This window comes from Rattus norvegicus, chromosome 9 (genome assembly GCF_036323735.1).
Source record: "Rattus norvegicus strain BN/NHsdMcwi chromosome 9, GRCr8, whole genome shotgun sequence".
In the NCBI taxonomy this organism is placed as follows: Eukaryota; Metazoa; Chordata; class Mammalia; order Rodentia; family Muridae; genus Rattus; species Rattus norvegicus.
This window is the reverse complement of record NC_086027.1, coordinates 114,085,056-114,109,576: the sequence shown is the minus strand read 5'-3', so window position 1 is coordinate 114,109,576 and position 24,521 is coordinate 114,085,056. Positions and strand designations below refer to the sequence as shown.

General features: G+C 47.5%; 1 protein-coding gene across 6 annotated transcripts in view; it reads left to right on the top strand.

Moving 5' to 3' along the window:
- Positions 1-23,197, top strand: part of Ptprm (protein tyrosine phosphatase, receptor type, M) — a 704,621-nt gene extending 681,424 nt beyond the window's left edge. For 5 of the 6 annotated variants that reach the window (XM_063266820.1, XM_063266818.1, XM_039083125.2 and 2 more), the window contains 6 exons: positions 798-971; positions 1,889-2,020; positions 4,351-4,476; positions 6,415-6,578; positions 10,637-10,772; positions 22,359-23,100. In XM_063266820.1, the coding sequence (XP_063122890.1) occupies positions 798-971; positions 1,889-2,020; positions 4,351-4,476; positions 6,415-6,578; positions 10,637-10,772; positions 22,359-22,412 (786 nt within the window). In that variant the 3' untranslated portion in view covers positions 22,413-23,100. Of the gene's footprint in view, positions 1-797; positions 972-1,888; positions 2,021-4,350; positions 4,477-6,414; positions 6,579-10,636; positions 10,773-22,358 lie in introns of all 6 variants that reach the window. The other variant, NM_001168632.1, reaches the window with a different exon arrangement.
- The last annotated feature ends 1,324 nt before the right edge of the window (positions 23,198-24,521 follow it).

Sequence of the window (24,521 nt, the reverse complement as noted above, 5' to 3'; positions counted from 1 at the left end):
GAGCTTCTCACCTTGGACTAGTGACAGTTGAGGCCCGGATGACTTTCCTGTGCACCCAATAGGGTGTTTAGCATCGACACTGGGTCCGCTTTTGAAATGTCGGTAGCAGCACCAGGCCAAACATCTCCAGGTCCAGAATTACTTGGCTTCATGCCACCAGCCTAACAGAGTCATTTGCATGTCAAACAGCCACCAGCCAGTTCCGAGATGCAGGACACATGGTTCTTAAGGTAACCAAGCATGCATGCGGTCCAACCATGGAAATGGCTTTTAAGAGCACTCCATGTGCCTAAATCTTCATTTAGGCAAAAGTTCAGGTTTTATCTAACCATACCTAACTCTAAAACCAAATGCTCTCCCAATTTCTTACCTCCAAGATTTTCAGTTATCCCGCTCCCGTCAGAGTTAATGGCACTGTATGCTACAGATCTGCAAGGCCCCTTGCTGCTATGTGCTTCGTGCAGACAAAACCCAAGGAGGGAACGAGAAAACGGGGCCTGTAGAATTCACCCAGCTGAGGCTGAAACAGAGACCGTGGAGCAGCTCTCTACCTCATACTCCTTTTAAAGGATCGGTTTGTCCTCCCGTAGATCCTCTCTGGACCATTTTATCAGCCCACACCTCCTGCGCAGTCACTCAGTTGTGTCCCGTCTTTGCAGCTGGCACATTACAACCGCACATGTTTAAGGGGTGTGATACGGTGTTTTCACACATGGATTCATACTATCGAGTCATAGGGAAATCAGCCACCCGTGGTGACCTGACTGGAGCTCCCACCTTTCCCATTCGTCCCGCAGACTCTCAACATGGTGACCCCCACGCTGCGTGTAGAGGACTGCAGCATCGCGCTCCTACCCCGGAACCACGAGAAAAACCGCTGCATGGACATCCTGCCCCCGGATCGCTGCCTGCCCTTCCTCATCACCATTGACGGAGAGAGCAGCAACTACATCAACGCAGCCCTGATGGACGTAAGCCGTGTGGGGCCCATGGGAAGGAAATAGAAAACGTATATCCCTGAGGAGACGTGTGCTCCCCAAGCACACTGTGAATTCCTATCTCGCTTGTCTGCCCCTTCGGCACATCCAACAACAGAAATAGGGTTAGCATTCCAACCTGTGGTTTTGTGAGGGGCAGCAGCTCCCGCTTCACAAGCCACCCGTCCCAAGTGCTCAGAAGCGAAGCTCGCCTAAGCTACACGGTCAGGTTCCTAGCCTGCTGGCCACAAAGCAAGAGGCATCTGTCAAAGGGAATGGGGATGCAGTGACAGACAGCGTTATTTAGCTCTCTTCCTAATTTAGGCGGTAATTAACACAGGAAGGAAACACAACTCCTTGCTTCCTGCCATTCTGTTTACTTCTTGCTATTCAACCGATGAGGAAGTAAATGGCTATTTTCAGTGCCGATGTGTACGTTTTAATTCCGTTGGCGCGATACCATAAAAGGGCCTTAAGCTTGTTTAAAACTCCCGGGAGCTGACAAAAGCCTGCGTATCTTTCATGGCGGGAATAAGAAACGGTGTCACCCAGATAAATGACAAACCAGCAAGTTTGGGGGTTTTTTTGTACTTAGTTTTTAAAGTAAACTGAAACTCCCTCCACTAAAATTATTAATACATAGAGCCAATACATTACCCTTCAGAGGTATAAAAAAATGGTAAGAAATAATTATGAAGTTCCTGTGATATCAAAGTGAGGACATTTCATCGTAGTTTCACAGAATCGTTTATTTTTTGGTCCATTTCGGTGCTGACAATGGCGATAGAGTCAAGCAAGCACTAACCGCATTCAGCACTTCGTTCCGCACGTCCCCATGTGCACAGAATTACTCCACCGCTGCCTCTCGAGTTGTGCTGCGTATATCTGGCTCTCCCTCTTTGTGTCTGCAGAGCTACAAACAGCCCTCAGCGTTTATAGTCACCCAACATCCTTTGCCAAACACCGTCAAAGACTTCTGGCGACTGGTGTTGGATTACCACTGCACGTCCGTAGTCATGCTCAACGATGTGGATCCTACCCAGGTGAGTCCAGGGGTTCTTCAGGCCGGACCTCAAGTCACAGAGTCAGGTCTGCATGTGCTTTGTTTGTATGAGATGGGCAAGCCCCACACAGTCTGTGTTCACCCGCCCGCTGAAGGATTGGAAGACACAAGGGTTACAAGTGAGCATTAGAGGCTGCAGAAGCAAGTCGGTGAGAGCCAAGCAGACAGACCGGAGGCACAGGACACTGGAGGTAGAAAGGCAGGGGTAAAAGACTAAAATATCCAATAGTGAGTTTCAGGGGCACAGCAAGGGCCCAAGCTGAACCGGGACCACACATTGCCCAGCTGAAAAGAGAGCGAGCCAACCAGCTGAGGCACAGGACAGGCCCTGATCTCTTGGTTTCAGGCACCAGTACTTCTTGGATATGGTCATCTGGGGCCTGCAAGAGGGAGGCATCAGGGTGGCCCAACAGTGGAGGCAGGCGAGCGGGCTTAAAGAAAGGTGGCACATGTTGTTGACTCTTTGTAACAATCGTTGCTGTTTTAAATAGGGCAGGAGTGCTGGTTGGGGGCTCGTGGAGTGTTTCAGCATCTGAACAGGACAATATGTCTCCTTCTCAAAACACGTCCTGTCGCTCCTCATGTTCTGTATGCCGCTAGGGTTTTTAATTATGTTGTAGACACTGCATTGTGTGGCTGGGGCTCTCACTCGAAAGGGGGCTGATGAAATAATAATGACAGCCCTTGTCCTGATCCACTCCTCTTGGCTTAGTGTCAATGTTTTAGAATTCTTCCTCCCTCCTCCCTGCTCTCAGAACAGATTGTCACTGTTTGTGAGAGCCCCGCCAGTTTCAAACAGAACCAAGGACTGCCCCTCTAAGTTCTAGGCAGCAGTCAGGTTTCAGGAATCTAAGAGCCAGACACAGGGTAGGAGATATGTACCCCATGTACAGTCAGTGTCTCGTATCCCTGATGGAAAGTAGGTACAGATAACCTACAGGTGACCAAGATGTCATGGATGCCAGGGTGCTCCCTGAGAATCAGCTTCTGAATGCTGAAGCTGAATTCTGAAAACAAACTGTCTGGATTCAAACCAAGCCTTAGCTGACTGACAGTCAGAGAGACAAAGACACTCCCGTTCTATTCAGGAGCTGATTTCCAGAACGGGGTTAGAGAGGCTCCTGGGACTCTTGTCTTTTAGCAAACACTAAACCGAAAGCTGGAACCCAGGAGCTTCACAAGTGTATGAGGCTCCCGCTCAACTGCTTTAAGTATTTATCGGACCAGTTCATGGATGTGTTATGCACCATTTAAGCCATTTTCTACATGGTTTCCTTGGGCAGAATGTAGGACACAGTGTGCCAAGAGCTAGATGCCGGCCCGGGCCATTCATATTTCTGTGGTGTAAATGACAAGCTTTTGATTGGTTGCTTGAACTGGGAAAAATCAGCAGAGAGCCAAGCCTGCTCTGCCCACAGAGAAATGGGCAGACCAGTTTAAAAGTGTCTGTGAGGGCTTTTAGTGCCACCTCAGCTCTCAGTCATCATGCCTGTTAATCTGAACCATGGACATCATTGGGAATCAAAGAGGAAATAAACATCTACATATTATTGTTTGACGAGGCGAGTCATGTTAAATAACTATCAGTAGGAAATCTGGTGAGGAAGAAGAAACTTCATGGTAGCACTATTCAAAAATAAATAAATAAATGTGATCTCTAAATCCCATAGACTTAGCCAATGTGAGGAATTGTCTCTGCCACCCTGTGTACCCTCTTAATCTTTATCAAGGATTAAAGATTCATCATGGGTAAAGAGGAGAAAAGAGAGGATATTATTTCAGTCAGTTCACTTAACCGAGAATTTATCTCATGATCTTGAATATATAAATTGCATTTTACAGCATGCGACAGTGACAATTTAGATCATTTCCAGAAGTAAAAGTCATCGAAAAAAGAAATTTGACCCGTGAATCCTCCTTTTTGTGGAACATCAATTTGCTTTCAAAGAACGTACTGATCCCCCCAGCATTTGCAGTTGTCTGGATTAGCCCGTTCCTACGGTCCCTTGGAAGAGCATGGGTGTTACCAAGTACTCATTAAGTGTCTTTGTTTCAGTAGTGGCTGGACGAATTTTCTTGGAGCCCAGGAATTCCTTTTAGCATGAGAGACCCTACAAAGGGATGCTAACACACACTTTTTGAGAAAGCAGCCAGAGGATTAGGGGGCAGCCTATTGAGGAAGGTCCTGGTTTCTGAGCCTTTTAGGAGTGAAAGGAACTGAAGTTCAAAAAATTCTGTCAATGCCGACTGTATCCAAACCACTGTCCAATCACCTTTGTCATTACACTTCTTGTTGTGTTCTGGGTTCAGTTATGTCCACAGTACTGGCCAGAAAATGGAGTGCACAGGCACGGCCCCATCCAGGTGGAATTTGTGTCTGCAGACTTAGAAGAAGACATCATCAGCAGGATTTTCAGGATTTACAATGCCTCCAGGGTAAGAACTGGGCCAACAGTGCTTGAACTGGGTTTCCCTTTCATATTACCAGCATCATATGTTGGCACACCTACTCTGTCCACATCAGGCTCTGTTCTAGGGGGTTGGAACGTCTTGGTCAACAAAACAAATTCCCAGCTTTATGGGGCTTCTGTGCTAAGAGGAAGCTCGTTAAAGAGAGTTTTTAGCATGTTAACACAACAGTAAGAAAGACATTGTTCAACACTGTAACAAACTAGCAAGTGCTACTTGTTAACACTGTAACAAAGTAGCAAATGCAAGCGGCGTGGATGAGTCTGTTCTAGAGCAGATGGAGGTCACCGGCGGGAAATCAGGACCAGGGGGAAGAGCAGCATCACTAAGGCGTGGTGGAAGCCAAAGAACTTGATCAGATATGGAGTGGCCACTTATGGGAGGGTAGGATGCTTACAAAACTGACAGAGTGGGGGTTGAAAAAAGTGAATTTTACAAAGAATTTCGACAGGAAAGGGTCTTGACTAAAACAAAGAACCTCTATCAGAAGGCAACGAATAACAGCCATAACAGAATATTATGGTGTGCCTGCAAGTGATGAATTTTAAAGGGAAAAAGTGCTAGGTTATGCAGCATTCGTCTTCATTTGCAATGGGCACTTCGTGTGAGCAGACACTGAGGAAGGGAGGGAGTGGCCAGGAGCTCTCTAGAAAGACAGCTCTCAGACAGGAGGTAGCCACCAAGGGGCTCTAGGTGGGGCTGCACCTGTTGTATCTGGAGTCCAGAGAGCTGAGGGTTGGAGCACAGGAACCTGCAGGGCCTTCACTGCTAGAAAAGCCAATGAAGATCCATTGAGCTGGTGTGGGGTTTCTAGGAAGAGGGCGCCACCTAACAATTCACATCTGGAAATGGACTCTCTGGCTCCTGCCTTGAGGTCAAACTCTAAGAGAAAGACCCAGGTGAGAGTTAGCAGTGGCAGGACAGGAGCGGTGGCAATTGGAGATATAAGCAGTAGAGAGACCTAGATCCTCAAGATAGAGTGGCAGGATCCCAGACAGTCAAGGTGACCCAAGATGTGGATCCGAAGAAGTGGTGAGATCATCATTAGTTAGGATTGTTTGGCCTGTGGGAAACAGATGGGGGTGGCAGTAAGAAAACTTGGAATTTGGAACACAGCAGGTTTGGATGACTACTGATCCAAGAGATTGGCATTTGAGGGCGTCATTCAGGAAAGAGCTCTAAAGGGTGACTGGCTGGAATCTACCAATGAGATCCAGAGAAAAACTGGGAACTCCAGATCTGAGCCCAAAGGCTTCTGTCAGCACAGATCTGGAAAGAGGGGAGACTGAGGCAGAGAAGGAAAATAGAGCTGACAAGGAAAGTAACTGAGAGACCTACCTGTGCCAAGAGGATCCTTCCCAAGCTGAAGCCAGCAATATGTTTTTTTTTTAATTTCTACAATCCTGTTTAATTATACTCAGTGATTAATTAAAGATTGATCACTCAACAAAAGCCACATCATTAAGCAAAGCCATATTATATAGAAAACAGGGCAGAATCCACTTCGCATTGAACTCACAAACATTTCCAGGTTATAATTTATCCCATACCTTTAATTTACTTGTAATTAAAGTGAAGACATTTTCCCACACAATACACAGCATGGTTAATCCTGCTGTTATTTTTCTCTCAGCTTTGGCAAAATGTAAGTGTTGTGCTCTTCTCTTGTTTACCGCTGGTCTATCATTTAGAACACCTGAATCTTTATAACTACCAGAGATTAAAGTCATAACTCTCCAGGCCTGCAGAATCACCCTTTGTTAGGAGCTGGTTTGAGTCTCCTTAGTAACTAATGCCTTGCTCAGGTAGGAAGGTCATGTGGGCGGAGTCATCCCCCCCCACCCATTAAGGTAGGTCAGGCGGTTTTTTTCCTCCACTCCCTGATTGGTCCCTTGCCCTCTGCAGCCCCAGGATGGACATCGGATGGTTCAGCAGTTCCAGTTCTTGGGCTGGCCGATGTATAGGGACACACCTGTGTCCAAGCGCTCCTTCTTGAAGCTCATCCGACAGGTAGACAAGTGGCAGGAGGAATACAATGGCGGCGAAGGGCGTACAGTCGTGCACTGCTTGTGAGTATTCCAGGGGCTCTCACCACGGGTGGCGTGCCCCACACCCAACCCCACACAGCTCGACTTCCCCCTGCTGTACATACGGAAGAAACAAGTAGCCCTGGGTCAAGAGGGGCATCTCTTACTGAACCAGAAGTTGGCTTTCTAGAAATACAACGAACGGTTGTGTCTTTGGGTGTCTTGGCCTGTTGTCTGTTTCTCTAGCAAGATATAGGGGACCAAGTGGTTGATAACCCACAGAGTTTGGTTTAGTTCGATATTTTGAAGTTGGTGCATCTGGGACTCTGAGCTTCTGGGACTCTGTGTCTTCTTAGCCGTGAGGTAAGCATCCTTCCTTTGCCACATGCCTGCCCCAATGGTGTGCTGCCTCTACACAGGCCAGAAGCTACAGGGCCAGCCAGTCATGGAGAGGGAAATACACAGCTGTGTGCTGTACACCAGCTCTGTTACAGGGACTGAAAGTTGACAAGCCCAGAACCAGTGTCTTCTAAGGGCAACATCTAGGGCAACAGTTGTAACAAGTGCTACAATGTAAAAGCCCCCAGCCAGATGCTTCCCAATGGGACCCGTGCAGTGGCAGTCACTGGGAGCTTCAGTAAGCATTGCCTTTGGGCCATACGGAAACCAATTAAATCCCAGTCTCCACACAGAACCCAGGCATCAGTGCACTGAGAACCCCAGCATGAGTCCCAGTGCTGTCAATGTTAGAGCCGCTGAGGAGAGAGTGCCTTGCTTCCCAGAGCATTTCACCCGCAGGTTCTCATTGGCAGTGATGTACAGCTAACCATCCAGCTGGAACTGGCCTAACGGAATAGGCAATTAAAGGGCGTGGCAGTCAGGGAAGGTGCTTAGATGTTTGGGCCAGTGCAGAGTATGAGCAAATGCTGCCTTTCTGAGGAAAAAACTTAGAAGCATACAATAAGATCATTCCCAGATTGAAGGGCAATGAACTTTTCTGCTGACCAGACCATCCCAAGTTTCCCTGGCAAGTGGGTAAGAACCAAGTTACCCCCCGGCTCCCTGTCCTTACCTCAGGCAATGGGACCCCTGAATTCTTCTCACTCCCTTGGAAAGAGTCTTAGAAACATACACATGCCTGGCCTCCATCTAAGTCTCCCTATTCTGTCTTGCATAGAGCAGTATGCCCTTCCCTCACCATGGCCTCTGCTCCGTTCCTATCCATGGGCTCAATCCTTCAAAAATGTCTATTCCATCCCCCCTTCTTATTTGTCAGGATAAAACAAAGGTCCGCCATACTCAGTGGATCAAATGGCAGCAGGCTTCTTTTCCCCCAGCCAAGGCAGCCATCTTCCAGTAGCTTGCCAATATGAAGTCAGATAGGCACACACTAGTATGTTCTCCAGGCCTCTTAGGAAATACAGAGTTGGACTTGGGTGGGGCAGGAAGCCGTGGGCATGCAAATCTACAGGAAGGATGGTACCGTCACCATCAGAGGAATGGGCACTGTTTAAACAGAAACACCCCATAAGCGTTGCCATGGCAAAACAAGAATCTGCAACATCACTGGGCAGGCCGCAGGCAACATCTTGTAAGCATGTGAATCAAGGCAAGAGCCTTGCCTATAGATGTGCAGGGTTGAGCACATCGAGCGCTCCATGAGCCAAGATGGCTTCCTGGAATGAAGGAAAGGAAAACCACCAAAAGGAAACCAGAGAGAAAAGCACCTGGTTTCAGCCGCTGTTCCAGCCTGCCCCACCCTGAGAAGCACACTTAGTGGGGAGTAACCGGAAGGAGCCTGGGTTGCTTCCTGAGTGCTCTGCACATGAATTCCTTAGCTAATGTACAAAGAAATAAAGAACCCCAGCAGGGAGATCGACACCTAATTAACTGGCATTAGAACTTTCGTTTGCAGGGGTTTGTCTTTGTTTTGTCTCATGCTCCTGGAGATGGAGCCCGGAGCCTTGAAGATGCTAGGCAAGCACTCTACGGCCAAGCTGCAGCCCCAGACCAGTTGTTCATAATCTTAATATTAAAAAATAATTAAGATAAATAAAATAATTAATAATAAATATTATTATTAATAATAATTTTAATATTAATAAAAGCTGTTTTCAGATAGCCCTTCTACATCCGGAGAGCCTGCATCATATCTGGAAGTGTGATTTATCTTGAAACCTGGACTAGCTTTCTAACAGAAGCCAGTCCTGGAACCCTCGAGACAGGTTCTCGAGTGGGGATAGATGAAGGGGAGGGGTGAGAAACAAACATGTGAAGGCCTGTTATATCACTTCACCTTGTAGGCAACGTTCTTCCGAAGGGCAGCCGTGACCCTCAAGCTAAGCAGTCACATCACATTCTGTGTGGTGTCTCTAAGCCCGGGCCATTTGGCTGTCACGGAGAGTGACAGGCATCTATCTGTCCTTCCTCTCCTGCCTACCTGACATCCCTTCTTATCTCCCCATCAAGCTCAAGTTCCCATAATTCCCACGGAGCTGCTCCTCGCTCTCTCAGTATTAACGTTGGGTGTGATAATCAAACCTATAGAGAAACCTTGCTTTTCTTTGCTTTTCTGGCTTCCTTCCCTTTCTTTTCTTTTCCTCTCTTTCTTTTTTTTCTCAAAACTACAAGAAAGTTTAAACTGGTATCTTCCAGTATTGGTCAGAAGGATCTATTCATACATACATACATACTACATACACACACACACACACACACACACACACACACACACACACACACACGTGCGTTTTTGATTCTGTGTTAAGTTCTCTGTGAGGTATTCTGCATGGTGCAGCGCCACCTATTGGTGAGGGCATAGTATACCCGCCCGAGAGCTTTGTAGACAGAGTGGGTTCCTTGGGCCAGATACTGAGGGGAGGGTATGCATATATAAATTCCTTATAAATCTTCCTTATAAATCTCTTGCTGTCTTTAAAATGAGACTATGTCCTCATTCTGAAACTGAGGAAAGAGTGGATACGGCCATATGCACACGTTATACAATTGTCAGCTTTTATTTACCATTCTATCTTAGACCAACCTGTCAAGGTTGGTATAAATAATAAAAACAAGTACGTTTTCAAATGGCAGGAGAGAGGGCTATTTCTTATGGTAGAATGTTGAACATGGGAAGAAAATATAAAGCCAACATTAGATAAATAACACAGTCGTAATTTATGACTGAAAGCAAGACCCGCCACTGGGTGTGAATATCAGGGGTGACTGGAGAGAATCAGTACATTTGCACAGTCCCAAGGTACCTTACCCCAAAATGCATGTTAACTACAAAGAGAAGGACAATAACGTGACAGTGAAAACCCTCACCAGATGAACATCCTGGGACCAAGAGACATCAACACATGAATTGCACAGAAGCTGTAAGACTCCTGCTCTGGATCTCTTCCCCAAGTCCAATCCCTAATCTCCGGTGTCCAAAAAGTATCAAAGGAACCCTTACAGTGCACAGTGGGACTTGGCAGGGACCTTTTCAAACTGCGGCCAGCACAAATGACAGGTCTCTTCTAAACCTTTCCACATTCTGAGTTTTGTATTCTACAAAGCAGCCAGCCAGATCTCGTCAGACGTAGCCATGTGAAGAACAACAAGGGGAAGGTGACAGACAAGTGACCTGTCACAGACTGGAGAAGAAGGTCAAAGAGATGCGAGAAACAATTGAATACAAGATCAGAAAAGAGACCTTAATACAGAAACTGGTAACATTTGACGGAGGCCTGTGTGTGTGGCCACACTGTCCTTCCTGAGTTCGATGGTGTGTGGTGGTTATATAAAATGCACACTTCAGGTTGGGCAAGAGAACTGTGTGCTATATCTGCACATATTTGAACTTAGAGAGATTCTTGTACCTTCTTCAAAGGCCAGACGTTTGCACATAACCTCCCCCTCCACTTGTTATTAATTTTCCTGGCAGATTTCAGATGAGGTATCTACTCATTTAAATTTTCCCACACTGGGCCCTTTGTATAAAAAGTCAGTAAAGTACCATGGCCACGTGCACCCTTGTTTCGACCTTTCTCCAGGCTTCAGGTTATGTGTGAGATGCAGTGCATTGTCCAACTGTCTCGTTTTTTCTGTGACAGGAACGGAGGAGGCCGCAGCGGTACATTCTGTGCCATCAGCATTGTCTGTGAGATGCTGCGACACCAGAGAACTGTGGATGTCTTCCACGCCGTCAAGACATTGAGGAACAACAAGCCAAACATGGTGGACCTCCTGGTAGGATGCGCCTCTCTGCCCTGACAAATAGGGTGTCTTAGAGTTGGTACCAAATTCCTCTCCAGCTTCCACACTGGAGCTGCTCACTCAGAGAGGAGACTCGTAAACCTGATTATTAATATTCTGCACATATTAATTAGTGCTGGAAATTAATATGGCATCAGTTATTCCTTGGTCATCTAGCTCCCCAATTAATCACACAGACATTTTCATATTTCAAAGGTAAGACCACCTAGCCCCATCCAGCCACACGGGTAGCAATACCTCCTAGGCCCACAGTAACAGCTATCTCCAGAGTCTCCTGATAAGAGGCCGCCATCCTTCTTCTTCCCAGAGTTCTTTTCTCCCTCCTAGGAAGACCCACCTACCTCTCTCTACTGCCCCATCACAGGCTTTAACCTTTTATTGACCAAGTCACTTGAGGAGCAAGGTTTGCACAGCAAAAGCTGGTATGCATGAGAATTTACTCATCTCAGGATAACCAGATCCAGGGGTGCAGAACTTGGATACATAGCAGCACCAGACCAACCCCACCAGAGACTCATTTCCAAAGCACAGCACAGTGTTTGGTTCATTTTTTCTTTTCTCTTTTCCTCCTTCCCTCCCTTGTTTTCAGGGGAGACTACCACAGCTTGGTTGAAATGTAGAAATAGTTGAGACTTACAAGTGAACATTCTTGCTAATTTCCCTTCCTGGCAGAGCCTTCCACGTGGCTAAGCACTTAGTCTTAGTGAGGAAGAAATAATCATAGCACGAGAAATGCCAGATTTTCAAATTATAGATTTTATAAATAGCTTAATCGTCTAATATTTATCAAAGCTGTGGATTTCAGTTTGACATACGGAATATTGCATTTAATTATGGTGGCCACATCTGAGAAAAGCATTGAAGGAGTTGAGAAACAAAGAACTAGGTGCAATTATTTTCTTAGAGTATTTCACAAAATCCCCCCTTTTTTTTCCTACGTGGAGCTGTTAACATTGCCCTCCATGGTGACTCAAGCTTTGCAGAAGCAGCTTTGTTCCTGGGTTCTGTGCATCTCTGTGATTGGAGATCTGGGGGTTGCTGGAACACCAGTGCAGGGTCTGGACAGTGACTTGAAACAGGGGAGAGAGAGGAAGAGACATTGTGTGCTTAGCAAGCTACACCCGTGTTCTGAGGCCCACAGTTCTGTGAACTGACTACAGTTAAAATCCAAAAGGTAAAAAGGGTTGCGCTCAGTGTGATAAAGCAGACCGAGATGTTTGTGTGGTGGGAGACGTCACTGCAGCAGTACCCGGGGCTAGGGAAGAGCAGTGGCCCCTGACCACCAGCTCCTGGAGGCATCGCTAAGTCCTACTCAGAACAGGTTCCTCTCCCTAGACACTGTCTTGTGCTCCTGTTCCATATCTAAGAAGCATGTGCTATCCAGGGACTCTGGCAGAAGGGCTCCGTGGCTGGGTGCATGCCCTCAGACCTATGGGCTATTACATCAGCTCTGCCAAGGAAGAGCCCTGTTTCCCCAGATGTTTGCCCCTTCTCTCCTGCCCTGTAGGAAACCCACAGAAACCCAAATCAGAGCCTCAACTGTGCTGTTAACTGGAACTGTATGACCTCAGACATGTGAGCTTTGCAACGTCGGTGTCATTGGGTTTTACCTTCATAAGCCAGCAGTAGTGGTAGCTTTTTGAGACCCAGCAACATGAAAATACCTGTGAATGTGTTTGGGGCATCACAAACCAGAGAAGCATCATTGTTGTGTAGGTGGACACTGGGCATAATGATGCCTTCGTGTCCCTTGGGACGTGATCAGATCTAAGGGCCGGAGAGGGAGACTAACAACCTGTTAATGTGACATTTAACATGTGCCAAGCCTGGTTTCTAGCACACTACAAATGGTAAGAGGCTTCACAGCTGTAAGGTAGGTGTGTGCATGCGTGTGTGCATGCGCGCACACGAGTGTCTGTGTGTGCATGTGTCCTGTGTGTGTGTCTGTGTGTGCATGTGTCCTCTGTGTGTGTGTGTGTCTGTGTGTGTGTGTGTGTGTCTGTGTGTGTGTGTGCATGCAGACTTACTTAGAACAAACTAAAAACTGTCACATAAGAGGGGAGTCCTCATCCTTCTGGGCTGAACAGAGAGCAGTCCCGGCCAGCGGCAGCCTGAGTTGAGACCAGGGAAGAAGATCGCCGATGCGAGACAGGGGTAGATGAAGCCTTCGGACTTTGGTTAGTACTTGGGCAAACTACCCTGGATAGAAAACTGTCAGTTCCCTCACTGAGCCTGAGTTAAGTAGCACATTAGAAGAACACCCTTCCAGGCCTCTCCCGTAACAGCCTTGCTGAGGCATTCACCACTCTGGAACTTTTACGATCAGAAACAATAAGGAGTTCTTTTCAAATCAGTGGTTCAGACTACTGGCCAGGGTGATTCTTTAATGAGATTTATGGAGACTCAGACCAGAGGGAGCCTGTGCTACAGACAACTGCTCTATAACAAAGGTGGCGTTTGCATAGTTATAGGTAATTCCCTCCCACCAAAGGAGCATCTTCTTTTTTTTCCCCCGCTGACTTATAGTAATTCATCCTCTTTATAAGGTGTTAGTGTGACATTTCAAAATGCAGGTGGACAAGGTATATCTGTCCCCTCAGGCATTCTTTTCTGTGCCTGTGCCTGTGTGTGTGTGTGTGTGTGTGTGTGTGTGTGTCTGTGTGTCTGTGTGTCTGTGTCGGGAACCATCCAAATCCCCTCTGATGGCTGTTTGGAAATAGTTTAATTCATTGTCGCCAACCGTGGTTCCTTACTTGTGGAACAGCTTGGGTAGTCATTCCTTCCACACCACATCCTGTACAATTGTGGATAATTCTAGTCAAGAATGCAGGGTCCCCGGGAGCCCAGAACACTGAAGGTCAGCGCCAATCTTTTGAGAAGGTCAACAGAAAAAAAAAATGAAGGAAGTTTCAAGATTTCCAAAGAAAGCCATCCGCCCGTCTGTCACGGCGACTGTTAGCAAGATAATAGATAATAGCCAGTGACCAGAGGAAAAATGTCACGCCGCTCTCTCCATCTGGATTGAAGCTTCTGGAGCAGTGTGGGAGCTCTCGCGTTGGGTTTGTTTTTTGTCCATGAAGCACAATCTCTCTCTATTTAGAATTCCTAAATGTTGGCCGAAGGAATTAATTAGCTCAGGTCAGGGCAATGAACTGTGATATTGACTATCCCCAGGTTATCTGAGATCCAAGTGGGAAAAAGACATTGAGTCATTAAGAAGATAACCAAGTATGTGGGCTACATATTTTTAGAATGAGCATCTTCTCCTAGCTTCAGAGCAGGAAGCAGCCAGCCAGGAAGCAGGGTGAACCGAATGGGCATTGATGCCAGGGCCCCACTGGGTCTCTTCACACAGATCATAGGTAGGAGGATACCCGCAATAGTCCCCCTCCATCTGGAACCCCCAAATACTGCAACTGTACCCTTCCCCTCACGGGAAGGATACACAGGGATTCTTCCTGTCTCTTTCCTTTTCACTGCATGGCTCTGATGGCTCCGAATAGCTCCAGACTTTGAAAGTCTATGCCCTCATTTTGAAGCCCAGCATTCTCGGTTTACCTAGACTGCCCTGGGGGCTCTGTTGCCTCACATTCCTGCTTTGGGGGCCTAGGGAAAAGACAACAGATTGCTAGGAGGAAAATTAATTTAGAACACAGGGACCACAGTGATGGCTCAGTGGTTGAGAGCACTTAGTGCACAAGCATGAAGTCCTGAGTTCAAGTCACAGCATCCATAAGACAGGCAACGGCCTCACAGGTGCCCCTAGTTTCTGCACTGTCTGGGGAAAATGCAGGAGAACCACTGGGCCCTCCTAGATTCCAGACTAGCCAAAAAAACTTGTGCTCCAGGGAGAGACAGACCCTGCCCTTAAGGAGTAAGTGAGTGCACACGCGTGCACCTAATAAAAATACTAATACACACACCTAATAAAAATAATAACCTATGATGTTAGAACTCCTTTCTACCCAGAAGTGACAGCTGTACTTTTTTCTGACCCCATGTTAGCCTGGCCTCTAAGTTAACCATGTATTTATGCAGTCTCGTCACTATCCCTACATTCGGGGGTCCCCAAAACGAACAAGGAAAACTCTGCCTCGTTAGATTCTAAGGCAATGGCCTTAAAGCTATTGCAGAAAAACCGTCAGGGTTGCCTCAGTAGCTGCAGCCCCCAGCAGCCCCTCAACCTTGCTCTCCTTGCTGGGCTCTGCCTCAATCGACAGCCTCTGGGAATGGTGTTACATAAAGATAACACTAGAAGATTCCCATTTGCCCAGTGCCTTGCCCAGAAGTTGGTGGCGGGACTTGTAATTCCCTCGATATCCTGTCCACAGCAAAGCTGGTCTTCCAGGGAAACACGCGCTCTGGTACTGAGCTCCATGTCAGCTGGGGCGTCCTCCTTTGTGAAATCGAGGGAAGATTGGCCAGGTCCAGGTACAAAATGGGGACATGACCACCCCTATAGTATAGCTGAGTATATATAGTATATTTTATTGTAGACATGAGGGGTTGTACAGCCAGAGGCATCTGGAGGGAGAGAGGGGACCATAAGAGAGAGGCAGGAGGACAAAGAGAACCAGAAGGACACATGGCCGAACTGACAGGGTCATATAGGAATCAGGAGCTGGAGGAAGGGAAGCCCATGGACTGGAGAAGTTAAAGATGGGGGCAGGTGGGGTGAGAAGAGTCAGCACCAGACTCTGTAACACGGTGGTTCTCAACCTCCCTAATTCCGTGACCCTTTAATACAGTTCCTCGTGTTGCAGCGACCCCCACCCACAAGGTCTTATTTGTTGCTAGCTCATAACTATAATTTTGCTACCATTATTGAGTCATAATGCACACATCTCTGATGCTCTCTGATGTCTTGGGTAACCCCTGTGAAAGGGTCACAACCAAAGTGGTCATGGCCCACATGCTGAGAATCGCCATCCCAGGGGTCAGCAGCAGCCTTGGTATGCTAATAGGTACCACAGTCAGCCATATGTCTGGGATTCCTTCTGAACCTGACAATCCCCACCCAATTAGAGGTTCCCTGACCCTTCTCAGGGTTTCCGTAAGAAGCCTAGGAACTTGCAAGCTTAGTCATCGCAACTGCACCATGACAGCCTACCCTCCAAACCTCAAACCTCACTCCCAACCAGTTGCTTAATGTTGGTCACCGACTGCTAACTAGAACACATATCAGGTGCTGTCTCATTACCCCTCACATCCCTCCTCTGTAAAATGGGACAGAAGAACAATAAACCTGTCAGGGGAAAAAAATGCCCTATGTTGTATCATCCCATGATACGAAAAGTTCTGACTTGCTGACATCATGCAGACAGGAAGTAACACATCACTTATGAAGGGTTGGAAGGGAGAGGGAATGGTCACTGACTGGCACGGGGTTTCTCTATTGGGTGGAGAAATGCTAGGATTTACCTCATGTTCACACAATTCTGTAAATATCGAAAACCACTGAGCCTTGTCACAATTACAGCCACTTAAATGTAGGAGTCTGGCTGAGCAGTACCCGTCCTATACAACAGCGAGCCTTCCAGTTAACAGGCAGGAAAGAAGAGCCCGTCAGGTATCTCAGGTTAAGTACCAGGAGCTGCCTTGCTTCAAACCCCAACTCAGGTCGCAGTGACCCTCAGCGGTCACTGTGGACTTGCCCATTCCAAAGTTCATCCAGATATATAGCCATTTTGTCTCCGATGCTCAAAGACAAGGTGGTGCCCTGTGTAGCCACCAGTGCTGAGGATTGACTAGTCTCCCTGGCAGAGGTCACCAACGTGACCTACTGGGAACCAACCATCACCATCCACCCACAGATATTTGCAGGCGGGGTCCACTTGAGCTTCGTGTCTGCACCTCCAGGAGGGAAGCTGTCATCAGGTAAATCGGGCAGACTATTCCCTTTGAATCTTGCGCAGTTGACAGGAGGTGTTTGAAGTGCCCAGACTGACTGGGGCCCCCCTCAGCCCCTTCAGCACAGGCAATGTGAACTGACAAAGGCAGAGTGAGTGCCCGCCCTTCGAGGGATGTCTCAGAATGGCCCTCAGGAGCCCGGGCCTCGTGACTCTCGCACTCAGCCAGCCGCCTGCCAGGACTGTTAAAGAATGACCTCGGCTTCGGTTCCATTTCAGAAGTCACCTTCTCCCTCATCACAGGGCCAGAGCCAGTCAACATCAGAGTCTAGAGATGAATTGCAAGTGGTTCTGATGGGAATAGGACCTTGCCAAGCCCCTGCTCCAGGCGGAGCGCTCCAGGTCTGCAGCCAGCAGCTACAGTCTGGGCTGGGAGAACCTAGGACCAAGGCATATTTTTTTTTCCGATGCACAGGGATAGCTCATGTGGCTTAATTACACCATTCAGAAGCAGGGTGCTGAGGGAGGAAACTACAGAAGACAGAGCCATACCTGGTGATCAAGTGCAATCAGATTCCAATGTAGGAAGATTTGAGGCATTTACCCAGGCGCTTGGAGGAGGGGACATAGCAATTTGAGACCTTTCTTTGACTTCCCCTTACTTTTACAACTCAGAAACTGGTCATCACAGAATCTGTGAGGATTGGCAGCTTGCACAGATGATGAGCTGGGAGAAGGGGAACTCGTTTTGAAAATTATAGTCATGCCTGAGACAGGGCAGCTCTAGTGAGTTCCGGGCAATAGAGCATTATTAGCAGAGAAACCTTAAATCCTCCCGAGGCTCCACCTTCTGTCCTGACCTTAGGCAGCAGCTACAAGCACCTACTAACCGCCTTTGAATATGTTGAAAGGATGTTTACAGTAGTCACCGAAACTGATTGCCCAGTTAGATCTGAAAAGAATCATTTTTATGCAATAAGGGATTACATTTCCATAAAAAAAATCATCCCTAGGATTCAAAATAGGAGAGATGATTGGAGCTCTTGGTGGCCAATTTGTCAGCCGCTGCAGTGGAACTCTTACGGGCCTAAAATCCAAATTACGTCTTTTTAAACCTTCTGAAAATATAAGCACCCGAAGCTAAAATAATCAATCACAGAATGTGAAACCAGAACCAGAACTTGGCCGGGGGCAAGTAACAGTGTTTCTAATCCAAGAGTTTGAACAAAGCAGCCACAAAGAGAAAAGGCAGGTAGTTAAAGAGAGGACAGACTCCTGGAGAGACACTTCCCATCCACCCCCACATTCCGCGCTGCTGTCAGGACTGGGAGGGCAACACAGAGGGCCGCACAGGTCCCATTACTGCCCCCACCGTAACTGGCGCCACTGACACTGGAGGACAGGGCCTTGGGTCTCTCATACCACTGGGGCTGCCAATCCCAGAAGCAACTGCTGGTGCTATGTCACTACAGTCCAGAGGAAACAAGCCCCATCAATTGGAGATACTGTTCTTTTCTTATGTGAGTGAGTGCACTGTCACCCTCTTCAGACACACCAGAAGAGAGCAGCAGATCCCATGATAGATGGTTGTGAGCCACCACGTGGCTGCTGGGAATTGAACTCAGGACCTCCGGAAGAGCAGTCAACCACTAAGCCATCTCTCCAGCCCAGAGCTACTGTTCTTACAGTAGTAGCTACACAGAGTGCATTATACCCTCTGCTGTCTGCACCACACCTACTTACACTAGTACAGTTTCTCTGCTCTTAACGTCCACCAGACCGTGAGTCTCTCATCCCAGCCGGAGACACGCTATGGCGGCTTCCTGCACTGAGGTGCTCCTGCAGAGATAGGGCCCGCTTCACAGTATGCGGCAAGCAGCACACATAAACTGATACCCCAAGACACTCCTGGAGAGCATCCCTGCAAGACTAGAGTGGTAGAAAGACCTGAGTTTCTCTCAACATAGGAACACAGGAAATGTTGACCTGTGTCTCCCAGAGAGGGTCACTGTCCAATAATGGCCACCAATGAAGTCTAAGTGGACAAATGCCTGATGTTGGAAATGGAGGACTAATGGCTTCAGTGAGACCCGAGAGGATCTAGATAATTCAGTAAGGTACTCAGGATGTGAATGAGAAATTCAGAGGAGAGAGCGTTTGAAAGAGAGCCATGCAGAAATCCCCCAGAAGAGCTCGAATCTATCACTGAAGTGTCAGTATCAGCCTAGAAGGGAGGAAGGACTGTGTGGCCTCGAGAAGGAGTCCTCCTCTTTCCTAGAGACAGGTTTTCACGATGCAAGCCAGGCTACCTTTGAACGCTTGATACCCATGCCAGCTTCACTTCCTGATGCTGACCTTACAGGAGCACGTCGTCTTTTGAAATATGCCCATCACACAAGGACAGAATCTAGAAAAAACAGGAACGAAAACATGGAAGGCCTATGAGACACCATTAATTGGCAGTGTCCAGAAGGCATGGGGGTGGGATGCTAAAAAAAAAAAAAAAAAAAAAAAAAGCCTCTTCCCTAATCTTAAGAAAGATTAAGAGAAGAGGCTTAGGCGCTTTTAAATGGACAAGACCAGAAAAGGCCTTTACCATAGAAGATGACTGGAAAATGTCAAAAGTAGAAAACAGTAGGGCTCTGGCAGAGCCTCTCAGGGGGCACCCATATCTGGCTCCTGTCAGCAAGCACTTCGTGGCATCAGCAATAGTGACTGGGTTTGGTGGCTGCATATGGGCTGGATGCCCAGGTAGGGCAATGTCTGGATGGCCTTTCCTTCAGTCTCTGCTTCACCCTTGGTTCCTGTATTTCTTCCTGTTAGTATTTTGTTATTCCTTCTAAGGACTGAAGAGGGGACCCCAATGGAGGAGCTAGAGAAAGGACTGAAGGAGCTGAAGGGGTTTGCAATCACATAGGAAGAACAACAATATCAACCAACCAGACCCCCAGAGCTCCCAGGGATTAAACCACAACCAAAGAGTACACATAGAGGGGCCCATGGCTCTAGCCGCATATGTAGCAGAGGATGGCATCCTCTGGCATCAATAGGAAGAGAGGCCCTTGGTCCCATGAAGGCTTGTTTCCCCGGTGTAAGGAAATGCCAGAGTGGTGAGGTGGGGTGGGTGGGTGGGAAGAGGAGCATCCTCATAGAAGCAGGAGGAGAGGGGATCGGGAGGGGGGAACTAGAAAAGGGGATAACATTTGACATGTAAATACATAAAATATTCAATAAAAAAGTACAAAACAAAAACTTTTAAAATATATAAGAGAATCTACCCACTCACATTTAAGGATGGCCTTGCTAGACCAGCAGTGTATTTCTCCTCATTAGAAACCCCACTGGCCATGAAATGGAATGACATATTCCAAGGCTTGGAAAGAAAATCCAACAGCCACAGCCGACACCCTCCATCCCTAGAGCCCTCGAGGTGGAAAGAAAGAACTGACGTCCTCCACTTGTTATTCCCTCACCCGTGTGCCATACCACACCACAGAACCCTACACAAACTAAGTGTAAAAACTAAAAAGACTCTCCCTGGACTTCAGAGAGAAGAGCCACCAATCAAGAACGCTGTCCCCAGCAAGGCTACCATTTGTGAAAGCAATAAAGGGCTCCAAAAAATGTCAGACTTAGGGGTTCATGGCCACCGTGCTGTCCTTGGAAAGATGCTAAGTGGAGCTCTGCATCCAGATGTGGAAGAAAAGAATAACTACCATCATGAGAGCAAGGAATCCCAGCAGAATAGGTATACAAAAGAGAACTGTAAGGGAATCAGATATCACCCATACAGTATATATATCAGATCCCAAAGGAGAACAAGGAAGAGCAGCCTGAAGAGGCTGGCATAGGGCACACCCTCTGACCGCAGCTCTCAGAGAGGCAGGGGTTATTAGTTCAGTATCAGGTACATGCCATGTTCTGGGCCAACAAGGAGAAGAAGGACACTGAGGGGAAGAAAATGAACAGGATGGTAGGCAGAGGACATCTTTATCGTCCAGCTATAACCATAAACGCAGATGGACTTGGGTCCGTACGTCATTAAGATGAAGACAGCATACATGGGCTTTTCTCACATTACCCAGGATTCTCATCTCATCAGAAAATAAGCACATACCTGAAAGTTCAAGGATGGAAAATGAGGTTCCAAGGTCTAACCAGCAAGCTGCAGTCAGCAGACATAGGGAAGGACTTTAGAGATGGCAGCTCCTGACAGGCTCTAACTGTAGGTCTGTAGGCCCCCAGTTTTGTTTTGAAAATTCACTAGAACTGTTCAAGAACTGATGATATGTGCCTCTGAGAAGATCTCAAATATTACCATATGTCTCTTATTCTCCTTTTGCCTTTACCCAGAATTCCTGTTTTAATCCCATTCTAAGTGACCATACATCTTTATCATCCGAAGTGGAGGGTTCTACTAAGCCCAGCGGCAGGACAGCAGCAGAAGCTGAAACTGTTCAGACAACACCAAGAGTGAAAGTCCCTTAGCTCACAGACTTCTCCTCCAGCCCCTGGATTACAGATGTAACGAGAATGGGAAGATTTTTCCCCACAGCAGAGAGGACTTAGCAGAGCCACCCAAATCCTGATGGCAGAAGTATGTGACAGGGGCTGTTTCGTGAAGCAGGCAGTCATAACACCTCCCACAAGGACCCATTGCCCGTGAGCAACCTCTTCCATCTAGGCCCTTCCTCCCCAAGCATCCGGAACCTCCCCAAGTCATAATAGCAGGCAGAGACCAAGAATTCAAAACGTGAGCCTGTGAGGGGCATTTCAGATTTGAACCATTATAATAACGCCACTCTCCCCAAGGATACCTGTCCTCATCTCCAGTGAACCTACAACCCATGTTGGGGACCATTCCTTCTCATGTGCCAACACCAGGTTACCTGTTCCATTCCTCCACCACCACCAACTTCTCAAAGCTCAGGGACCACATTAAGGTGTATGATAGTTAAGAGGACCCTAATCAGTTCTCATGGCATTGAGGAAACCCTGCTGACTACAAGTTCAAGGGAAAGCAGGTCCAGAAGAGGGGCCTTATCTACAAGTCTGGTAGGAGCCAGGCATGCGGGCATTTTGGCCTGCTTTCCTGGTCTCTCTGTCTACCTCTTGATCTTCCCACACAAAGCTCAGATCGTTCTCTACACCCATGGAAAGCACACAGGATCAGTATCATACCATCACCTCTTGTTATCCATGGCACGTGTTCATTCCAGGTCTGCTTCCAGATGCTCCGTGTGTGTGTGTGTGTGTGTGTGTGTGTGTGTGTGTGTGTGTGTGTGTGTTATATAAAATGGCATAGAGTTTGCATATGCCCAGCACATTCTCTTTGTGTTAGATGACATATAATAGAGACTGGAAATGTCTTACAAATAGTTAATGTACGCTGTTGTTTCTGGAACAACAAAACCCTTACCTGCTCCATACAGCTGCAGTTCTTTCTCCGATACTAAATGGCATGCAGAACCCAAGCATCTTTCAGCTGCACAGGACCTCCCAGAACACTAACTCACACAAACAACACAATTCTCCAGGCTTTGCAGGGGAGCATCAACAATGGATACACTGTGGCACAGAGCTGTTACTTTCTGACTCATCCTAGTTCGCAGCTGTATCTGTTTGTGTTGCAATTAAGAACCCTCACCTGCTGTAATTGCTCTGACAGGCAGAGTCTGGTGCACGCTGACATTCTCGCCTTCCCTTCCAGGATCAGTACAAGTTCTGCTATGAGGTGGCCCTGGAGTACCTGAATGCTGGCTGACAGCATGGGCAGCTCTGCAGAGGAATCCCTTCCTACCACAAAGTCAAGGAGTTCTACAGTGTCCGTGCCGATAAGAAGAAGAACTGTCAGTATGCTTCTTTCGCTTTGCATAATTGGCTCTTTTTAAGAGCCCGAGAAAGTGTTTCTAAAACTGCTTGCACTGCCCAGTTCCCTGTAATGCAGCTGCGTGATGAAAACCCAGCAGACAGTTCCAGAGGCTGGACTCCTCGCCACTGGCCCTGTTAGAGGAGCGTAGATACGTGGCCAATCAAAGAGCACAACTATATTCTTATGAAGGAATTTGTACCTTTGGGGTATTTTTTTTTCTTTTGTGGCTGTGACCCTTTGTCATTGTTACAACCGAGTGTATGTTTCGTTCTGTGGAGAATGCTACCTGGCATTATGATAATATATTCTTTTAGTTAATATTTGTATTTTAACATGTTGCATAATATAAGATTATATAGCTTTCAAAGACTAACAGATAAAGATGTAATGAACAGAGACACATTGTATGAGTTGTTGTTTCTAGCGGATTTATATGGGTTCTAAGAGAAAAGCTGGGGAGGCCTCCATCCGAAATGTAACCTGGTCAGTCACAGATCCAAAGCTTTTCCATTTGTTTATATTGTAAATATTTTTGATTTCATCAAATTATTTATTCATTAAAAGAATTTTTTGTGACGCACAGTGGGTGACAATCATTTTTACTAAGCCCAAGAAATGACTGATTGTATGATGTTACCTTTTTGTGAATTCTCAACTCAATAAATTATGGTCCTTGACCAGTCTTGCCGTATTGCTAGTGACCCAGTAAAAGGCAGTGGAAGCCACACCCCTCAGGCTCCTCCAGTCAGGGAGAACTTGCACCTGGAACCTTGCCTTGGTCCAGGTTTCACGATGATAGGCTGGTTCATTTATAAAGAAACTTCCATCTTGCACATATTGAGGCCATGGTGGTAGGAAGACGAAAGGGTAAGTGTGCTCAGGAGATATGGAGCAAAAGAAGATGTCTATAATGAAGCCACTCCCACAGCGATGGCCGAAGCCACTCCCACAGCAATGGCCACAGCCACTCCCACAGCGATGGCCGAAGCCACTCCCACAGTGATGGCCGAAGCCACTCCCACAGCGATGGCCGAAGCCACTCCCACAGCGATGGCCGAAGCCACTCCCACAGTGATGGCCGAAGCCACTCCCACAGCAATGGCCACAGCCACTCCCACAGCGATGGCCACAGCCACTCCCACAGCGATGGCCGAAGCCACTCCCACAGCGATGGCCGAAGCCACTCCCACAGCGATGGCCGAAGCCACTCCCACAGCGATGGCCGAAGCCACTCCCACAGCGATGGCCGAAGCCACTCCCACAGTGATGGCCGAAGCCACTCCCACAGCGATGGCCACAGCCACTCCCACAGCGATGGCCACAGCCACTCCCACAGCGATGGCCACAGCCCACTCAAGGCCACCTGTAAAAGCTCAGGCCTCCCAGAGTGTCTGACAGAGTACCATCCACCTGAGTTTTGGAGTGGGTATTCACATCCTAGCAGCCTGTTTGCCTGGTGTGGGTAGAGCTGCGAACCCTGGGGCTGGGTGGGTGTGGCCTGCCCTGTGCTTCAGAAATGTGCTTCAGTGTTTACCTTGAGGTGGAAATGCAGAACAGGAGTTTTCCTCCTGTCTCACCTCAGGCGATCTTTCATTCCTTATCTAAACCTAAACTGTGCTTAGAGAACAACCTTTACATGATTATTCCGTCATTGTGTTTAATTAAGGCAGTACAAATTGCTAAACTGAAGGGTCCTACCAGGAGGAAAGGTCACTGTGTGTTGAAACAGGGTAGTTAAACATTGTGCTCCATACTTTTAACCCCAAACCCAAGGCAGGCGTACTGTGGGTGGGAGCTTTAAACTGTTTCAAGCAGTGTTAAAAGATTGCCAGTAGCTGATGGAGGTCAGCCTCTGCTGGATAATAATCTGCATCAGCGCCATCCTGTGAGGAGGTAGGTCCTGTCGACAACATGATCTAGGGAGGACTGAATCTTATCTAGGGAGGCCCGTGAATGCCATCTGACAGGGGAGGTGACTCACCTTGGAAAACTAAAGGCGAA